This window comes from Salvelinus alpinus, chromosome 3 (genome assembly GCF_045679555.1).
Source record: "Salvelinus alpinus chromosome 3, SLU_Salpinus.1, whole genome shotgun sequence".
Classification (NCBI taxonomy): domain Eukaryota; kingdom Metazoa; phylum Chordata; class Actinopteri; order Salmoniformes; family Salmonidae; genus Salvelinus; species Salvelinus alpinus.
In genome coordinates, this window is record NC_092088.1 from 18,363,650 (window position 1) to 18,384,944 (window position 21,295).

The window sequence follows — 21,295 nt, forward strand, 5'->3', positions numbered from 1 at the left end:
AGAGGACAGTATTTACAAGCCGAGACTAAGCATTTTCCATCTTGGGTCATGATGACATTACTTTCAAAGTAGTCCTATAAGATAGCGTTTCTCATAAACAACTGCAAACTGAGGATTCCTTTTATCCCAAAATAAGTAGGTAGGCAATCACTCAACTGTAACTCACACAAGGTTGTGTTTTCTGACAGAAGAGAGTAAGCACTACTGCTGCAATAACAGGCATCAGTAAAATGGCAATACTGTATCTTAGATTAGAAGGCTGAAGGCAGGTACAAAGGTCATCAACAAAGTGAGACTTATTGATATTTAGGTAGTGGGTACCCCCATTACCTAAATATCACGTTCCCAATTGGTTTACTCTGAAAATAAACAATTATCATACATCATGCTACCCAGCCCCAGGTCAGACAGGGTAGGTCTATTTTTGCACCAGGACAGTTTGTACAAAAATATATAAATAATTTAAATATAAAGGCATGATAACTGGCTATATTCATGCTGTCGTTGCATTTAAAACATATTTACTTACTCTTATCCTAGCAAAATATCAAAATCACTTGCCCAATAATTAAATTGATGTGCTAAAACTATCGCTGACGATAAACTCTTTAGGCTATTGTCTAGAAACTGTCGATGGAATATGTTGTAATTAAACTGTAAATACCTAATGGCAAGATCGGGCCACAATTACCTCCCGATGACATACCGGCATTCATTCACTTACTCATTGGTCGTGTTCCCGCAACTTTTAGACATTCATAGAATATCACATTTGTGTTGAATAGATGTAGGTCTATATTTTTGGGCAATTCTATCCAATTAAACCCATAACTTTACCTAATTTCATTCAATATATGAAGAAGTCCCTCTTCAGAAAACCTCCAGCTCGAATGTAATCTTCTCAAGCGTCACACCGCATTCCACCTGTGGCTGTACTCTTCATTCGCTACTTTTTCTAGCCAATCAGGCGACTTTTCATCTATCCATAATTCCATCACAAGATAGCGTGGAAATAAGTCATTTTCTCCATTGAATATAATGTTCTGTACACAAACGTAGCGATGTATCGATACTGGGTTTTCGGTCAATTTGGACTATTTTTAGACTCCAGGTATAAGAACTCAATTGGATTACGCAGGAGCGGTTTGACAAGCAGCAAGGTAGTGGTCAACCAATCGGTGTGGGCAAGAACATTTAGCTAATCTTTCAATAGTAAAGTGATACACGTATTGTTCTGCTCAATTCTACTAATCCAACCCATGTTAATAATATATATATATATATTTTTTTTTACTTCGACTATAATGTGTGATTGTTGTTTGGCTAAAGTCACCAACACTCTCTTTTTCTCTTGCTATCTGTTTTACTTTCTTACGCTCTCTCTCTCACACACACACCATTTCCATTCAAAATCCTAACGCTAAACCTAACACCTAACTCCTGACAATAACCCTAATTGTAACCCTAAAAGAATGACGCTGAAGGGAATAATACTTCAATTAGTTGGGGCGAAGGACATACTACTCATCCCGGGAGGCGTTATAGAGGCCAGTGTGTGGGATACCAGATGAGACTAGGTTGGCGAGTGGATAAACCGCATTTCCCTTCCGTTCTATTGGCGAACGTTCAATCCACTGGAGAATAAACTAGACAAGCTCCGTTCGAGACTAGCCTATCAACGTGATCTGTAATATCCTATGTTTCTCAGAGCTGTAGCTGAACCAGGACATGGGAAATATAAATCTAGCTGTTTTTTTCTATACATCGGCAGAACGGCAACAAGCCGTAAGCAATGAAGAAAATGCTCACCCAGAGAGCGGGCGCTAAAATACAAGACTGTTTCGTAGTACAGACTGGAATATGTTCCGGGATTCATCCGATGGCATTGAGGAGTTCGCCACAGTCAAGTGCATCCACGTGGTCGTCCCCACAGTGACTTTTGTTTGCCAATTTTTCTTACTTTTTAACTGCATTGTTGGGAAAGGGCTCGTAAGTAAGCATTTCACAATGAAGTCTACAGCTGTTGTATCTGCGCATGTGAAAAATAAATTGTATTTAATTTGATTTGAACCCTGAACCCCGAACCTAAACCTAAAATAGCTTAGGCCCACGAGAACAAATGCACAGTTAAAAAGTAAGAATAATTAACTGGGAGAATTTTCCTTGTTTTGCTATCCTTGTGGGGACTTTTGGGGATTTCCGGTACCCAATCTCAATTCAATTCCTGGGGCTCTGTGGAGTCTGTTTGTGTTTGTGAACATAGCCCCAAGACCAGCTTGCTTAGGGGACTGTTCTCTAGGTTAATCTCTCTGTAGGTAATGGCTTTGTTATGGAATGTTTGGGAATCTCTTCCTTTTAGGTGGTTGTAGAATTTAATGTCTCTTTTCTGGTAATTAGTGGGTATCGGCCTTATTCTGCTCTGTGTGCATTATTTTATGTTTTACGATGTACACAGAGGACGTTTTTGCAGAGTCTCAATTTGGTGTTTGTCCCATTTTGTGAATTCTTGGTTGGTGAGCGGATCCCAGACCTCGCAACCAAAAAGGGCAATGGGTTCTATTACTGATTCAAGTATTTTTAGCTACAAAGATGACTTTTGAGTAGTAAGACATGTACAGTTGAAGTCGGAAGTTTACATACACTTAGGTTGGAGTCATTAAAACTCGTTTTTCAACCACTCCACAAATGTCTTGCTAACAAACTATAGTTTTGGCAAGTCGGTTAGGACATCTACTTTGTGCATGACACAAGTAATTTTTCCAACAATTATTTACATACAGATTATTTCACTTATAATTCACTGTATAATTCCAATGGGTCAGAAGTTTACATACACTTAGTTGACTGTGCCTTTAAACAGCTTGGAAAATTCCAGAAAATTATGTCATGGCTTTAGAAGCTTCTGATAGGCTAATGGACATCATTTGAGTCAATTGGAGGTGTACCTTTGGATGTATTTCAAGGCCTGCCTTCAAACTCAGTGCCTCTTTGCTTGACATAATGGGAAAATCTAAAGAAATCAGCCAATATAATATAAATATAGTAGACCTCCACAAGTCTGGTTCATCCTTGGGAGCATTTTCCAAACACCTGAAGGTACCACGTTCATCTGTACAAACAATAGTACGCAAGTATAAACACCATGGTACCAAGCAGACGTCCTACCGCTCAGGAAGGAGACGCGTTCTGTCTCCTAGAGATGAACGTACTTGTGTGAAAAGTGCAAATCAATCCCAGAACAACAGCAAAGGACATTGTGAAGATGCTGGAGGAAACAGGTACAAAAGTATCTATATCCACAGTAAAACGGGTCCTATATCGACATAACCTGAAAGGCCGCTCAGCAAGGAAGAAGCCACTGCTCCAAAACTGCCATAAAAAAACAGATTACGGTTTGCAACTGCACATGGGGACAAAGATTGTACTTTTTGGAGAAATGTCCTCTGGTCTAATGAAACTAAATAGAACTGTTTGGCCATAATAACCATCGTTATGTTTGGAGGAAAAAGGGGGAGGCTTACAAGCCGAAGAACACCATCCCAATCTTGAAGCACGGGGTGGCAGCATCATGTTGTGGAGGTGCTTTGGTGCAGGAGGGACTGGTGCACTTCACAAAATAGATGGCATCATGAGGCAGGAAAATTATGTGGATATATTGAAGCAACATCTCAACAAGTCAGGAAGTTGAAGCTTGGTCGCAAATGGGTCTTCCTAATGGACAATGACCCCAAGCATACTTCCAAAGTTGTGGAAAAAATGGCCTAAGGACAACAAAGTCAAGGTATTGGAGTGGCCATGACAAAGCCCTGACCTCATCCTATAGAAAATGTGTAGGCAGAACAGAAAAAGCATGTGCAAGCAAGGAGGCCTACAAACCTGACTCAGTTACACCAGCTCTGTCAGGAGGAATGGGCCAAAATTCACCCAACTTATTGTGGGAAGCTTGTGGAAGGCTACCCGAAACGTTTGGCCCAAGTTAAACAATTTAAAGGCGATGCTACCAAATACTAATTGAGTGTATGTAAACTTCTGACCCACTGGGAATGTGATGAAAGAAATAAACGCTGAAATAAATCATTTTCTCTACTATTATTCTGACATTTCACATTCTTAAAATAAAATGGTGATCCTAACTGACCTAAGACAGTGAATGTTTACTAGGATTAAATGTCAGGAATTGTGAAAAACGGAGTTTAAATGTATTTGGCTAAGGTGTATGTAAACTTCTGACTTCAACTTTATAAAAGCAACAGATATCATTAATAAGAAGGGGCTAGAAGCGTCTTATATGGTGAGCTACCAAGTGACTAGAACAGGCAAGCCACATACTATTGTGGAGGACTTGATTCTTCCTGCTACCGCGGATATGGCTGGGACAATGCTGGGGGAAAAGGCCAACAAAAACTATACAGACAATGCCTTCAAACAACACTGTTTTATGACACATCAGTGAAATGGCAGGAGATGTTTTGAAACAATTACTCTTTCGCATACAAGCCAGTGAATTCTGTGCGTTACAGCTGAATGAGTCAACAGACGTGACGGGCCTGGCACAGCTCCTGGTATATGTCCATTATGTTTATGGGGGGGTCAATTAATGAAGACAAATGAACTCAAGCTTATGGACAATGTAAAATGTGATATAGCGAAGCACTTGAGTGAGCTGGGTGCGCAATTACGCCAGTACTTTCCCGAAACGGACAACACAAACAACTGGATTCGTTATCCCTTTCATGCCATGCTTCCAGTCCACTTACCGATACCTGAACAAGAGAGCCTCATCAAAATTGCAACAAGTGGTTCTGTGAAAATTTAATTTAATCAGAAGCCACTGCCAGATTTCTGGGTAGGGCTGCGCTCAGAATATCCTGCCAGCTGTGTCACTAGAGATTCTGGGTTCGAGTCCAGGCTCTGTCGCAGCCGGCTTCCCACGAGCCGGGTTGTGACAAAAACTCACACTCATTCTTATGTTTAATAAATGTATCATATAGTGTGTGTGTGGCAGGCTTACAACAATGGCAAAAAACAACATTTGAGAGTGCACTGACCCTGGTGCTAGAGGGGGTACGCTGCTGGAGGTTGAATGTTTGAAGGGGTACGGGACTATAAAAAGTTTGGCAACCACTGCTCTACTGAGATTTACTGTCAGGGCCCAGGTCTGGCAGAATCTGTGCAGAAGATCTAGGTGCTGCTGTAGGTTCTCTCTCGCTCTATGCACGCGCGTAAGTGCGTGTGCTTATTATGGCGAGATCACAGAGGTGAAATGCCTAAATGCCTCTAATTTGTCCTGCATAGTGTTGCTACATAAACTAATACCGTGAGAGGTAGGCTACCGTAGGCTATACAACACCGCAGGACGATTTGCTCTTGAATGTCACCTAGTTCTCATCGGCAACTTCCGGCAAACATCGCAAGGTTTCGACGACATCGGTATGAAATGGCAGAAAATGCCTCTGTGTCACGGACTCAAAGATTAGGCTACGTAGTACACATGTATTTGGCAGAACCAGGCCTGCCAGTGGAAGGAAACGCAGTGGATTCAGAGGTTGTCCTACTAAGGAAGAAATAATATAATATCTTCAAACATTCTGCTGTATATTTCAACGGAAGACCAGAAACCGCGGTTTGACAGTTTTGGAATTTCTAACGCGTTCTTTTGGAGTAGGGTGAGTTCGATATTAAACCTTTATAAGACATGTTATTGTTTGCAGTGGGGGAGGGTATTCGCACTGATGGGTTGCAAAGAACACAGAAAATACATTAAATAACAGCAATTAGCTAGCTGGACCATATTGTCAAGTTTGGGCTTTTAAAGACATGCACCGAATAAAAAAAAGATGGCTATTGGATATTCTCAAACGCGCACCAGAGGCTACAAAATGCGCTAACGTTACATTGTAAGACTAACTACCTGCTAACAGCTAGTGCTACATTGTAACAACGACCTAAGTATCTTCGCGGCATATAGGCTACTGACAACATCAACGGCGTGGTTACATTTGCCATGCTATATTTGGATTTGTAACATCACCATAATTTCTAAAATGAATGAGAAACACAAGCCCACCATTCGGTCATAAATGGGCTTTTGACAATTAGCCTACCACCAATGGACTAGTATAAACTTGTGAGTGCAAGTTAACTTATTGCCTGCTGCTAGTGCGTCAAGCCGATTTCTATTAAACAGGTGAGAGGTGTATAGCTGCAATTTGTCTACATTTAATCCAATATACCTAAGAATAGCAGAATAATGAATCGACGATTTTATGGTCACATCGACAACCATCTATCATAATATGAACGCTATTTATCATGTAAATATGGTTAAATCATATCTTAATTTGACTATCTATTCAATTAAAGATTAATGCAATTTCGGTGATGTTTAGTGTCGCATGTTGTTTTTGAAGGATTTTGGACACCTTCATTAACCATTCCAGGTGTGTCATATAGAAGAATGACCTCCGTAACAGATGAAGCCAGATGCTTTTGGCACATTGCTTCTAATCGTGATGTCTGCTCTGTGGTGATAGGCTTCAACGTCTTCATTAGCTGGAAAAGTAGGCTGGTGAATCCCAGAAAAAAACACAGATAATGTGAGAAGTCATATTAATTTAGGTTAGATGTAGACCCCAGCTGGGCATTGTAGTATGAAAGAGAGTCATGGATGGCCCTGAATGGTTTGACAGCTGGTTTGAAAGTTTGAACAACCCATTTTCATGTTCAGCTTTCTTCCAGTTATGCATTTAATTTATTCCTTGAAATGAAATGGGCCCCCATTTTACTGAAATGCCCCATACCGCGAACGTGTGATTAGTGAGAGACCTTGAAACAGCGTCAGACGATGTAGCGCGACGACATGCTTCATGGCTATGGTTCTCTGCCTCCCTCTGATCGCACATTCTCTCAGATTCTCTGTGATTTGAAGCAGCACTCATCTAAGTTTCACGTCTAAAGACCAACTGACATGTCATAAAAATGCTCACATTCCAGTGATAATGTGGTGGAAAAAAAGTGTAATTCATGTTGTTTTAATAAAATTACACGCATATCATTCAATTTAATCTGACTGTATTGCTATGGTCATCCTGTTGTTCACACCGCCATTCATTCTGCTCCAGAGCACACAATTGGATGGAGCGACTGCACAGAAACGATTTCATTTTGAATTTGGCAAAGCATTCTGTTCAGGCTTCTCCAAACCCTGTTTTAGTCCCTCCATCTCATAGCAGGGCTTCAGGCCGTTGACATGCCTTTCAACCGGGATGAAAAAACCCTGCTGAACGCCCCTTCATGTGGAAAAGGGGAAGGGGGTGGCTGTATAGGCGTATGGAGGTCAAGTCATGGTCTGTTGACCGTGCAGCCATCAGCCAGTGAAAATGTCCTCAGCACAAATGTTCTAGATTTGACTAATGATTTCTTATTCTAGCTCCTTATCAAATCCAGCGCTCCCTCCCGCTCTCCTTTTCTCTCTCTGCCTCAATACTTTCTTCCATTTGCCTGAACAATGAGTCTTAAATGTACATTTCTGCATGCTCAAATGGTCTTTGGACAGTGGTACTAGTCCCTCTTGTTGTGATAGCTGTGGGATTTCTCTATAAGCTAGTGATGAACTTTTCTAGCGCTGGCAATGTCCTGCCTGAACAATCATCTAAAGACATTGTGTTTGTTTTACATTTTCTATGTTAAAATCGAGCCCGGACGTCTAGTTACTATTGTGGCAAGGAAACAAAACACAAAGTGTATTTAACTTCTTTAGGAAAACAGCCCTAATGTTTGAAATTAACATACTTTTAGTGTCATCCAGAGTCACATTTATTTATTTTCCCTGCTTTTCCACACAGTATTTTACATATAGCAGGTTTTTAAAGGACCAGAGTGTGGTCTGCTTTGTGTTTTAATTTTTGCCATGGAAAACGTATTGCGACACTGGTAAATTCACAGCCCTAGTTTAAATGCTAGCAAAGCACAGCCACAACCCCCAGGAAATGCCTCTCTGTTTTCTGATATTGGAGATGTTTTTAAAGCTGTAGAAGCAGGATGTATGCAATGGATTTTTTGAGCTGAAGGTTTGGCCAGCTTAGGCTAACACAATTGTGGCTGAAACATTGGTCCCTGTTTAGACCACAATTGATTGGTGGTACCAGACAGTTTGCTGGGCTGATGTTTTGCTTTGCAGTGCTCTGGTTTTGCATTTTTGAAAGCTGTGATCCAAATCCTGGAATGAATTTGTACAGTATATTGATTTATGATGGGATATAAAATACCAGCTAATCCTATAAACCCAGAACTATAATGTGTTGTAATGCATTTAAACCTATTTAGATTAACTGTATGTGTAACGCAGTATACTCTCGCTAGCCTAAATGACCCAAATGTCATCGCTTTTCAGGGAGGACTTGATTTCTCTCATATACTGAATCATTTCGCCTCATGAATTTTGACACACAATGCAGCCTCTGTCAATCGTATTCCCATAGATTGACAGCTATGGCTTGGAAGGTCCAGGTAATAAGCTGATAATATGCTAATTGCTTTTTTATCTTTCTGTTTCTTCTCCCTCTGTCTTAGGTCTTGAGACAGAAGTCCCACTTGGATGCCCAAAACACACACTTTGTCCAGATTTCATCATGAATCGGAATAAGCGTGAAAAGGAGTATTACAGTTTAGACGTCGGGGATTCCACTTTTACGGTGTTGAAGCGCTACCAGAATTTAAGACCCATAGGCTCCGGAGCACAAGGGATTGTCTGGTGAGTAGATGGAGCTGTGAATTGGAAAGGAAAAGAGATGCCCTGTAGCCAAATGCTCATTTTCCAGTGGCTATGTTAGAACTGTGTGTGTTACTCTGGGAAAGAACATCTCGTCTGAATCATACTATAAAATATCACAATTTGCCAGCTATTTGAAATGGTATTGGAAGTCAATGTGATTCAAACGTTATTAGCTGCTGTAGGTTGAAATGGCATTGGAAGTCAATATGATACGTTATTAGCTGCTTTAAGTTTGTTTATATGCTATATGTTTGCCATTGGTCCGGTATTACACTTCAATCATTTGGACCCTGATATTGATCTAGGATGTGGGAAATAAGGAACAAAACTCATCTTTCATTAATAATATATATATATTTAATGCTAGCCTTCTTCAGATACATCATAAAGTATGGACGTACATTTGTATTTTTGTGTTTCTAGCTCAGCGTATGACCACAACCTTGAACGAAATGTGGCAATTAAAAAACTCAGCCGGCCTTTCCAGAACCAGACCCATGCCAAAAGAGCTTACAGAGAACTGGTGCTCATGAAATGTGTCAACCATAAGAACGTAAGCTATTCACCTCTCTGAATTTGTGTGTCTGATTAGAAAAAGGGGAACAGCAAGTAGGAAAGGGAGTTGTCCCAATTTATAGAAAAGAAAGTTGCGAAAGCATTTTCTCTTGTACAATTGAACCAAAATGTAAGATCACCACAGATCATTCTAGAATGCTGCGATCCTCTTGTAGCTCTTACATTAATTCTTGATTCATTTTTCTAAAATGTCATTGTCTATTTGATGTGGTGTTATTCATTTTCGGAAGAACCCTTCTGTAGTGTTAGCTCGCCCTTAGGCAGCATATTGTCAGCATGACATGCAATGTCCCTACATACGCTGCTCACACGACTATGATGCACTGATGCATCTTATATCTCCACAGATTATTGGCCTATTAAATGTATTCACGCCACAGAAGACGCTGGAAGAATTTCAAGATGTGTAAGTAACGTCATCGTCGACTTTGCTTATAAAATCAATAAGGATAAATTGCAATACTGTATAATCTCTGTTCCCTGGTAGGCTGTAGTGCTGAAATGGCCAAAAGTATATTTTGGATGTGTGTTTTTTGTACAGTGTAGTGGGGACCAGGGTCTATTGTGGGATAACTGAAGGGTTAGTACATTGTAGTGCATGGGAGGAAATGTGATTCATTCTCAGAGCGGAGGGAGGTACTTTGAGAATCTCTGTCTTTCTGATTTGGATCTAAAAAGAAAAATGAACATCATGGCTGGGGGGTAAAACAAGCCCGTTGCACTATGACGGAGTATGACGGCGGAGCAGCCCACTCCTGTGTTTGTGTGCGTGTATGTATCCTGCAGCATCACACAATAGAATACATTTGAGTCATTTATGAAGTAATTTACAATGCTTTTTTAAGAAGTGAAAAACCCTGGTCTATTACAAACTTTTCTTGCCCAGGGAAAACCGGTGACCGAGGGACCACCATCCATATGTTAGCAAAAAAAAGAAATCACATCTTGTCATCATTAAAAGATGACTGCTATGGTGTGTGGTCATCCACACCTCCTCCCAAAATGACTGCTGTGCCATTTTTCCCCCTTGCATTACTTGACATAGATCCAGAAAAACTAGATGTGTAAATCCATAACTGGCATAGTTCTGGGTGAATGATAATGGCAAGTAGAAGTAATAAACATTTTAAAATTAATAGATTTGGTCGACAGTTATTATTTTGACCTCCCCACAGTTTATTGGAAGAGGAAGTGTAAATTCTAACATAATTTATTAGCTAGAAAGGTAACTTGCAGTTTTTAATCTACACAGTTTGGCATCGAGCTGAGAAACACTTTTGCCGTTTTAAGATAATTTCCTTCAATTCTATGTATTTTGCCATGGCTAATGCTGTGTTCCTCTGCTCAAACATTATAACAAAATCAATGGACATGTGGCCTGAATGACCATTAACATTTATTTTATTTTAGATTCTCCCTGACTGTCTAGCTGTTATTTGATTGTTAGTTCTCAAAGAGCCATTATTTATATATACACACTACCGTTTAGAAGTTTGGGGTCACTTAGAAATGTCCTTGTTTTCCATGAAAACATGCATGAAATGGGTTGCAAATTGAATAGGAAATATAGTCAAGATGTTGACAAGGTTATAAATAATGATTTTTAATTGAAATAATAATTGTGTCCTATAAACTTTGCTTTCGTCAAAGAATCCTCCATTTGCAATAATTATAGCCTTGCAGACCTTTGGCAGTCTAGTTGTCAATTTGTTGTGGTAATCTGAAGAGATTTCACCCCGTGCTTCCTGAAGCACTTCCCACAAGTTGGATTGGCTTGATGGGCACTTCTTACATACCATACGGTTAAGCTGCTCCCACAACAGCTCAGTAGGGTTGAGATCCGGTGACTGTGCTGGCCACTCCATTATAGACAGAATACCATCTGACTGCTTCTTCCCTAAATATTTCTTGCATAGTTTGGAGCTGTGCTTTGGGGCATTGTCCTGTTGTAGGGGGAAATTGGCTCCAATTAAGCGCTGTCCACAGGGTATGGCGTTGCAAAATGGAGTGATAGCCTTCCTTCTTCAAGATCCCTTGTACCATGTACAAATATCCCACTTTACCACAACCAAAGCACCCACAGACCATCACATGGCCTCCACCATGCTTGACAGATGGCGTCAAGCACTCTTCCAGCATCTTTTAATTTTTTATGCATCTTACGAATGTTCTTCTTTGAGATCTGAACACCTCAAACTTAGGGTTTTCTGTCCAGTGTCTGTGTTATTTTGCCCATCTTAATCTTTTCTTTTATTGGCCAGTCTGAGATATGGCTTTTTCTTTGCAACCATGCAAAGAAAAAGGCCAGCATCCCGGAGTCGCCTCTTCAATTTTTAAAGTTGAGAACAGTGTTTTGCGGGTACTATTTAATGAAGCTGCCAGTTGAGGACTTTGAGGTGTCTGTTTCTCAAACTAGCCACTCTAATGTACTTGTCCTCTTGCTCAGTTGTGCACCGGGGCCTCCCACTCCTCTTTCTATTCTGGTTAGCTGTTCTGTGAAGGGAGTAGTACACAGCGTTGTACGAGATCTACAGTTTCTTGGCAATTTCTCGCATGGAATAGCCTTCAATTCTCAGAACAAGAATAGACTGACGAGTTTCAGAAGAAAGGTCTTTGTTTCTGGCCATTTTGAGCCTGTAATCGAACCCACAAATGCTGATGCTCCAGATACTCAACTAGTCTGAAGGCCAGTTTTATTGCTTCTTTAATCAGAACAACAGTTTTCAGCTGTGCTAACATAATTGCAAAAGGGTTTTCTGATGATCAATTAGCCTTTTAAAATGATAAACTTGGATTAGCTAACACAGTGTGCCATTGGAACACAGGAGTGATAGTTGCTGATAATGGGCCTCTGTACGCCTATGTAGATATTCCATTAAAAATCAGCCGTTTCCAACTACAATAGTCATTTACAATGTTAGCAATGTGTACACTGTATTTCGGATCTATTTGAATGGACAAAAGATTTTTCTTTCAAAAAACAAGGACATTTCTAACTCACCCCATACTTTTGAGCGTTAGTAAGCATAAACACAAACTACCGGTCAAACGTTTTAGAACTCCTACTCATTCAAGGGTTTTTCTTTATTTTTATATTTTTTACATTGTAGAATAATAGTGAAGTAACACACATGGAATCATGTAGTAACCAAAAAAGTGTTAAACAATTCAAAATATATTTGAGATTCTTCAAATAGCCACCCTTTGCCTTGAGGACAGCTTTGCACACTCTTGGCATTCACACTCTTGGCATTTCCCCCGCAATTGCAACTGAAATGATATGAAGGGGGGGAGAGAGTGTGAGAGGCTCACTCATTACAGCAAACAAGCAGGTACGCTTTTATTACAGGAATCATGAGAATAATGCACTTCACTGTTGAACAAATTCATGGTTTTATCCACCCAGAAATAGGACGTTTTGATTGAGGTGACCAGGTAGAATGTGCAGCTTGCACCAGTCGGAACAATTAAATGGTCACAGTCTGAAGCCCTGGTGTGTGAGTGAGAACGCGAGACGTGTGCACTCTGTGCATATTCTTTCATGTGTGTGGGTGTATCTGTGTGTATGCATACGTTTGTGAGTGTATACGTGTGCACTGCACATCTTTCTGTGTAATGTCATCCACCCTCCCTTCCCTCCTCTGTATCTGTCCCCAGGTATATTGTGATGGAGCTGATGGATGCCAACCTGTGCCAGGTGATTCAGATGGAGCTGGACCACGAGCGGCTGTCCTATCTGCTCTACCAGATGCTGTGTGGCATCAAGCACCTTCACGCCGCGGGCATCATACACAGGGTGGGCACACACCACCACACCTTGCCTGGCCAAGCAACCTTAATATGACCCAGTCCTCCTTTGTATTCCTAAATGGTTCCCTTCTCTTACAATGCATTCACCTTTGGAGAATAAAATAAAAATACAATGAATAAAAATTAATTTCATTGGTGTGGTGTGAATGGAACTTAAGCATCGGTAGAGAGTTATCCATCTCTAAAGCGTATCCCCCTCCTGTCCCCCAACCTCAGGATCTGAAACCCAGCAACATCGTGGTAAAGTCTGACTGCACGCTGAAGATCCTGGACTTTGGATTGGCCAGGACAGCGGCCACGGGCCTCCTGATGACCCCGTACGTGGTGACCCGCTACTACCGCGCCCCTGAAGTCATATTGGGCATGGGTTACCAGGCCAATGGTGAGTGAGCGACCGAGGGATCGGCCAATTGGAGCTGTGCGTGCCGCAGAACGCTGTTTGTCGCATGCCCCGCCCACAAGGTCCTGAGACACCCACCTTCAGCCACACACCCCCCCCCCCCCCCTCCCGTGTCAGTGTCGCAGTCAGAGGGGTAGGTGGCACGCCTGGCTATGCGTTGTGGGTTCCTTTCCTGCTGCATAGAGAGCCAGTGCACAGCAGGTGTAGTGCTTGTGTTTTGTAGGAGGCTGTCCAGAGACGGCGCAGCTGGACTAGATGTCAGTGTGATCCAGTCCCTAGTTTGGCTTGTCTTTAACAATTAACGTTTACTGCAAGAATGTGCAGATGTGATGGGGCTTGATATCTCCGAATCATTGGACTCGCTGCGATAAAATTCAAAGATTAAATACGAGGAAAAAAACTGCCTGAAAATATGGGCATCCCTGCAGTGTCTAAAAACGACCCAAACTTCCCTGCTGACTTGTTGCTTTGCCTTTCTTCTTCTCCTTCTTTCTATGCTACACATATTTAGTGGATATATGGGCTGTGGGCTGCATTATGGCAGAAATGGTTCGCCACAAAATCCTTTTTCCAGGAAGGGATTGTATCCTTGTGCTGCTTGAAGCAGTTCAGTTCTGCATTTGAAAAAAACATCAGTTTATTTTTGAAGGCTTGTTACAATGGATTGCGGAGATCATGTCAAAGAGCAACTGTCAAAATGTATTTATCTTCTGATATGCCTGACACCTCCACTCCCCCCCACACCTTCCCTCTATCCCCCAAAGCACCCAGTGCTGTAGCTTGATGCACTTCTCACTTATGCAACAAGCACCTGAAATAGAATTCGACAGTGTTTTGCGCTTTCATTTTTTACCAACACAATTGCAAAAGATACCCTTTTAAATCATATTGTTTGATGTACTTCTTCAAAGATAAGCAGCCATTTTGGCAGAAAATAAGAAATGGACCCTGTCCTTACACAGAATATCTAATATCAATGATTGACTGGTCGATCTTTTATCAATGATCAAAAATTGGACTTTGTCTATTAAACTAATAGTATTAATTTGCCCCAGTGAAAATCTTGAGGGTTTTATGCATTTCTGCTGTCATAATACAGTTTCTGCAGGCCTCGGGTGTCAGTGTCTTGTTAGTCGAAAGCCAATGTAGGCAGTTCTTTGGTCCACTTCCACTTTGTTTAATAATATGCCAGATAGTGAACCAAAAAACCCTCACCTTATCATGATGCACTGCCTAGTCGGACACTGACAGCGGTTTGACATGAGAGTTGGCATGCCTTCATTTTCTTTGTTTGTATTCACACACATCACCTTGTCTGCATCGTAATTACTTCCTTGTTTTATGATTTTTATTTTTTTGGATTGCTTTGAGTTCTGCATGCTAATTTGGTTGTCATTCCACTTTTCAGTTGATGTCTGGTCTATTGGCTGCATCATGGCAGAAATGGTCCGAGGTAGTGTGTTGTTCCCAGGTACAGATCGTATCCTTCCCTGGACCCTCGTCGTCCCTCCATTGTGTGTGTGAATATTTGTGTGTATGTGTTTGTTATGTGTGTGTTCTGGTGGTCAGCGTATCATACTGCATTTACATGTTAGTCATTTAGCAGATGCTCTTAACCAGAGCGAGTTACAGGATCGATTAGGGTTAAGTCCCTTGCTCAAGGGCACATCGACAGATTTTTCACCTAGTCTGCTTAAGGTTTGAAACCAGCGACCTTTCACCCTATCCAAATTACTTTCCACTGGGTTGGGTATATGTGAAAGGGTTTGTACCTGTCGGCGGCCATTTCAACTCAAGGGAAAAGTGTTCTGATCACTTCAACTCATTACACAGTCCCACGTCGAGGCTTGTGGGCTTGTGGCTTTGTTTTCAGTCTTCTTTGTGTCTGTCTCACTGGAGAAGAGGCGATCGAACAGCTTTCCCTTGGTTCCTCAATCACAGTTGTTCTACAAAGTCAACAGTGAAAGAAATTCGCCTCCTCTGTGTCCAGTGTCCGTAATCCTCCTCCTTTATCCCAACTACAAGCACAAAACCTTGCCAATATTCCGCTTGTGAAAAGCCTCTTTGCAGCATTTTTCTTACATGTTGGAACGTCAGATATTGATCAGTGGAACAAGGTGATCGAGCAGCTGGGGACTCCAAGTCAGGAGTTCCTGATGAAGCTCAACCAGTCAGTGAGGACTTACGTGGAAAACAGACCCCGCTATGCCGGCTATACCTTCGAGAAGCTCTTCCCCGACGTCCTCTTCCCAGCCGACTCAGAGCACAACAAACTGAAAGGTAAGCGGGGAGAGCACACGCCCCTGGGGGACACCCCAAGCATGGAAACTGCAGTATGGTGTATCATTGTGAAATGCAAAATGTCTCATACATGTCTGTATGACTAGAATATCCCATATATAGTAGTCAGTTATTTGCTGAATATAAGTATATTATGTGCCTAACACTGTCTCTGATATGCACTAACTAATCGAGTCCGACTTATGTGATCAATTGGAAATTCCACGGAAAGTAGTCTGATGATCATGAATAGTATTTTATGTGGTGGTTTGAAGCCTTACTCTGCTTTGATTCGGATCATGTTTGACTAAGGGACTCTATTCTGGCCCACTACACTAATTTATCAGCTCAGTGAATGTCAGCCGAGGGAATGAGAGGGGAATTTTCCCACGCCATTAATTTCTCTATTTGTCTCAATTGTCTCGCAGCAAGTCAAGCCAGAGACCTATTATCGAAGATGCTGGTAATAGATGCATCCAAACGTATCTCTGTGAGCGAGGCTCTCCAGCACCCCTACATCAACGTGTGGTATGATCCAACTGAAGTGGAGGCGGTAAGCACTTACTGGCCCATTATGTGGGCGTGGAGGGGTGGTTCTTGTGTTAATGATCTACTCTTACGTTAGATAATAACATGACTCTTCAGATCTACTGTGTGTGTGTGTGTTTTTATTTTTTATGCGTGCATATGCCTCGAAATACACATTGAGTGTTGAGAGGGAACGTCAAAACAGCCACACGCAAAATAATGAAAGCCCTGTGAGTTTGCCTGCCTGTGAAAAGCTTAGCCCGGATCAGATCATAAAACTCCCTGACTGTTTAAGCAGGGGATCTGGATTTGACATCCATTGACAGCCAGGTCGTCATCACTGAGAGTGCACTTGCCATTTTTCCTCTGTCAACCAATCAGACCCCGGCTACCGTAAAGTGCGGGGGTGGAGAATGAGATGTTGCACTCCACTCAGTCACTCGCATGCAAACATTCCTCACAACTGACAAAATCGGCCTTGAGACGTGTAGATTTGGCTGCAGTGCAGCGCCTTGTGCAAATGTATCAAATTTGATTGTGACTCAGCCAAGTGAAGAGAAGGCCAACAGTCCCCATGACACCCCACTTAAAGTACACTGTGCCCTGTCCTGTTCCTCTTGCAGCCCCCACCGCTGATCACAGACAAGCAGCTGGATGAGAGGGAGCACACGGTGGAGGAGTGGAAAGGTACATTAGAGAGCGAGAGAAGCCATTTTCCTTACTCATGCTTTGATTCATACACTTTGAGCATGTTTAAATGTTTCCACTATGTTACATTGCAATTGCACATTATTCTACTAAGACTCTACATCTCAAGATGTTCTTGTGGGACATTCAATCTTAATATTTGAGTTTTATGCAGGTTTTGCCCTTTGTCTGTCTCTGTCCTAAAATGCCTGTCTAAAGTGAGACGTGTTTATGGTGCATCCTACCCCTCCCTGTCTAATCTAAACCTGGTCTGGTGATCTAACCCTGCTTCCTTTGGGAGCGTGATAATGACGACAGGGCATTCACACCCAAGTCTAGCGGAGCCCTGTTTATTATGCTCTATTCTCAAGTGTGGACTCCGTGTCATATCATGCTAGCAATGTTCCTGTCTGTCATGTTCTTCTTAGGTTTATGTCTCATGTCTAGGGTTGCAAAATTCCCGAGATTCACAGTTTTTCCAGAAATCCCAGTTGGAAGATTCCCAGATATCCTGCTTGTTCCCTCCTAATTCCAGGAATCTTCTGACAAGAATTTCTGGAAAACCTGGGAGTTTTGGTGTAGTTACCAGAAGTTCAACTGTAGGCACTCTTTTGACTAAATCTTGTGATCCATTGCAGATTTGATATACATGGAAGTCCAGGACTGGGAGGAGAGAACGAAGAATGGAGTGATCCGGGGACAGCCAGCGTCTTTAGGTTAGTTTAGAGAGTTTTCTGCAAGGGCAACCTAGCACTCAAACTCTGATAGTTATACTCTATAACTAGGTCTTATAACTTGTTCCTGGTCAGGTCTTATGGTCAGAGAAATCTCCTGGTTCTAGAGTACTATGTGTGGGAGCAACAAATTGAGACTGGCACGGTCTCTCTGCCCGTAGTTGACTTCTGTTCCAGATCCAGCTCTTAATGAAGAACCGTTCCTCTTTCTGCCTAACCAGAAGTGGTTTAAGTCTGACTTGATACCCCCTCTCTGTTTCTCCATACATGTAGCACAGGTGCAGCAGTGAGCAGCAGCGTCCAGCAGCACCCTTCTGCGTCGTCCTCGTCCGCCAACGATGTGTCCTCCATGTCCACTGACCCCACCCTGGCCTCGGACACAGACAGCAGCCTGGAGACGGCCTCTAACACGGACCCGCTGGGCTGCTGCAGATGACCATCACCCTGCCCTGGTCCCTGTCCCACCAGTCCCTACACTTGTCTTCAATGGTGTAGAGTTTAGGCCAGTTTCGATGTTTGTTTGTTTGTAAAAAAAGAAAAGAAGAAAAAACATTTTTTTCCCTTAAAGTACTACTACATTTTATTACATTTTATTAATATTTTTTAGTCCAGGCTGTAATATCAATTTATTTTTAACCTAAGAACTTTATGATTTCACTACGCTGCAGTTTTGGCCTATAGTGATATTTTGAGAACGTCTGTAAAAGCTTTTTACATGCTTTCATTTTGTATCTTTGTTTTTAGTTTCATCTACTTCTATTTCAGGCTACTGCTGTTTCAACTGGCCATATCAATGTAGAATGAGTTTGTACAGATTTTATGGTGAATATATATTTTTCAAATTTAGTTTGCAGTGAGCCATTCTACCCATCATTTATGATTTTAGTACTCCCCTTCCGAATATTACTATTTCTTTGTCTATTCTAATCTCTTTCATATAGAATACTGTTTAATGCATATCCATTGGGTTGGATTTTGAGATATACAGTTTTCCTCGTGAGTCACTACCTCCTTGAAAGAAAAAAAAAACAGCTTATTAAACCGCTTTCTTTTTTTCTTTTCTTATTAGTTTAGTCTTAAAATATCTCAAAATGCTGTTAGATTCCTGAACCATTTTCTCTTTTGGTAAAAGAAGACATTTAGTATTTATTTTTTGTTGTTGAATTTTTGTCTGAATTTTCTTTTCCAATATTATGGGTGTTACAGTATATGACGGAAATGGCGCAGATAGGTCCAGAAAGGAAACTAAGGAGCTTTTGATAATTTTCTTTGTTTGTCAGTGCTGAAGCCACTGGTCAGTTATTCTCCAGTGATTATTTTCTACAGGTTTACTCTTTCTTTGACAGTGGGGCTATGTTGTACGCTAGGACTGAGAAACGTGGTCGTACTGTACAGGTGTATGCTGAAGAGCTTTGTGAGAAATAGTATGTTACTAGTTAGAACACATGACTTGAGACGGTTGAAGGTATATGAAGAATGTGTTTCGATTGAGTCCAAAACAGGGACGTAGAGAGGGCTTGTGTATGTAGTGATGTTGGTTGTCTTTGGAGGGATGGACATTCTGCAGGCTTAAAGCGCAGAAACAAACTATTTAAAGAAACAAGGTTCCTAATCTGTGCTCATGTTATTCATGTAATATAAGTGTGCAGTCAGCTTGCAGTGTATTGAACATTTCAAATTGGAAAATGAGTGTACAATACGTAAGTAATAAGCTGGATCTCAGAGAAGATAATTGGCTGAACCCTTTGCAGAACTGGTACGTATGCATGCACTAAATAAATGTCACCCTATGCTTAGTACATCACAAAATAGCTACAGAACCACCTCAAAACCCAAGTGAATCAGTGATTCTGAACTGTATGCAATAATGGTGTCCTTTAAAAAAAAAAAAAAAAGCTTTTAAAAGGAAAAAGTGCCTGTAGTTTGTCAAGCATTCATTCCTGAGTATCTAGGAAGAGGATGAGTAGGCCTGTTGTGTCGAGGTCAATAACAGTTCCTGATAATGACTAGTAGTTTCCACAAATAAGTCAATCACATTTGAGGCGTTTATCGTTAATGTATTGTACATTTTCTTTTCCTACGGCATTGGTAAGTCTCCAACTTTACGGTCAATGTTCTGTCAAGAGGATGATGTATGCTTCTGATTATTTTAGCTCATACATTTGAAAATGTTTCAGAAAGGGGGCAGTTTTTATCAAAGTAGGTCTTTCATCAAAGTAAAATACGTTTAAAAAAAATTACAATGACTGGTAGGTGTGTATGGTTTGCGGCTTTACTTTGCATAATGAGAATGTGCTTGATGATTTTAGGAGGGAAATTATCATACTGTTTTGCCTCATTTCCTCAATATTAAGCCAAATGTATTTGTGCTGAATGGTGGCTGTGGCAGTGTAGCTGTTATGCGGTGGTGTTGAAGAATGCCTGTGCTAAATGATGGAGTTGTTTCAGAATGTAAAATACCATGTAGTGTGTTGTTGAATGGTCGAAGGGGAAGGTATGCAGAATAACAGCCAATCATATGTGTCCATTATTATAGTAGCTGTGTTATAATTCATAATTATGATACATTTTTTGTTATTTTAAGTGCTCTTCTGTTTCTTAACCCAGCATTATTAGGGACACATTCAGAATTGTTTGACTTTCTGTGGCTTTTTGCTTTTCTATCACATCTCTCAAAATTGTAATTGTGATTTTTAAGTAGGCTTTGATGAACTACCTCACACTCAATTTCTACAAGTTCTTGGATACCTAGTTGCCCACATGATTAGCTATCGAAGACATGTGAATACAGATTCCGTTATTTATTTATTTGAGAGTGTACTATTGTCAATGTTAGGAAACTTCTAGTTGTGTACGGTGTGTACTTCACCTAGAAGTAAAGAGAATTGTTTATGTAAATGTCATTTCTCCCCCCCCCCTCTTTTTCCCTCTTGTTTTTACAGTTCATGTGCAATACCTTCTGCAAATTATGCTAGTAGTAAACTAAGTGATGGATCTAGCCTGTTACATTTCTCTACCTTCAGAAAATATACAAATGTTTGGTACTGTCAATCCATGTTTTCCTTTTTTATGAATTAGGATGATTCCTTGTGACTTTTAATCTATGATGTTACGTAATCAGTCCTATACCAGTCCTTAATCTATGGCCAGAGGCGGTTATATCATGCATGGCCAATAGATTTTGATTGGGATCAGGCCAAATAATGATAAAGGAAAAAATGTAAAAGATAAGTAATGCCTAAAAACAAACTCATATATATATATATGGTGCTGGTTTGTTATGCAACTAGTTCAACATGTCTGGCTCTGCATCCCGACCGCAGCCAATGAAAAGTACACTACTGGTATAAAAACACTGGGATCTGATGATGCCAACTTAAAAAAACATGTACTGCAAATAAAAGAAACAAAATTTGATTCGTGCATTTGTAGGTCTTTTTTTTGCGCTTGATCTTAATATGTGTTGGAATTGTAAGACACTCTGAGCTAAGTAGAAGATGCACTGAA

The 21,295-nt window shown here is 41.0% G+C and overlaps 1 protein-coding gene across 4 annotated transcripts; it reads left to right on the forward strand.

The window, feature by feature from the left end:
• Window positions 1–1,574: 1,574 nt before the first annotated feature.
• On the forward strand, window positions 1,575–21,205 carry LOC139570173 (mitogen-activated protein kinase 8). 4 transcript variants are annotated; one of them, XM_071391796.1, is made up of 12 exons: window positions 1,575–1,989; window positions 8,572–8,752; window positions 9,197–9,326; window positions 9,697–9,755; window positions 13,007–13,145; window positions 13,376–13,541; window positions 14,968–15,039; window positions 15,657–15,839; window positions 16,268–16,392; window positions 16,991–17,054; window positions 17,693–17,770; window positions 18,067–21,205. In XM_071391796.1, exons 2-12 carry the CDS (start codon window positions 8,631–8,633, stop codon window positions 18,222–18,224), a joined length of 1,296 nt encoding a protein of 431 aa, XP_071247897.1. In that variant the 5' UTR covers window positions 1,575–1,989; window positions 8,572–8,630; the 3' UTR covers window positions 18,225–21,205. The 4 variants fall into 4 exon arrangements, with proteins under 4 accessions (XP_071247897.1, XP_071247896.1, XP_071247898.1 ...); XM_071391795.1 differs by lacking the exons at window positions 1,575–1,989; window positions 14,968–15,039 and adding exons at window positions 5,379–5,666; window positions 14,071–14,142; XM_071391797.1 differs by lacking the exon at window positions 1,575–1,989 and adding an exon at window positions 5,379–5,666 and having other exon boundaries at window positions 18,062–21,205.
• Window positions 21,206–21,295: the final 90 nt, after the last annotated feature.

What these genes read in the sequence shown, in the direction of transcription:
- LOC139570173 (XM_071391796.1), top strand. Translation starts at nt 8,631, where the DNA reads ATGAATCGGAATAAGCGTGAAAAGGAGTATTACAGTTTAGACGTCGGG. An exon ending in AATGTGTCAACCATAAGAAC is followed by an intron (nt 9,327 to 9,696) that starts GTAAGCTATTCA and finishes ATATCTCCACAG; the next exon opens with ATTATTGGCCTATTAAATGT. An exon ending in AGAGCACAACAAACTGAAAG is followed by an intron (nt 15,840 to 16,267) that starts GTAAGCGGGGAG and finishes ATTGTCTCGCAG; the next exon opens with CAAGTCAAGCCAGAGACCTA.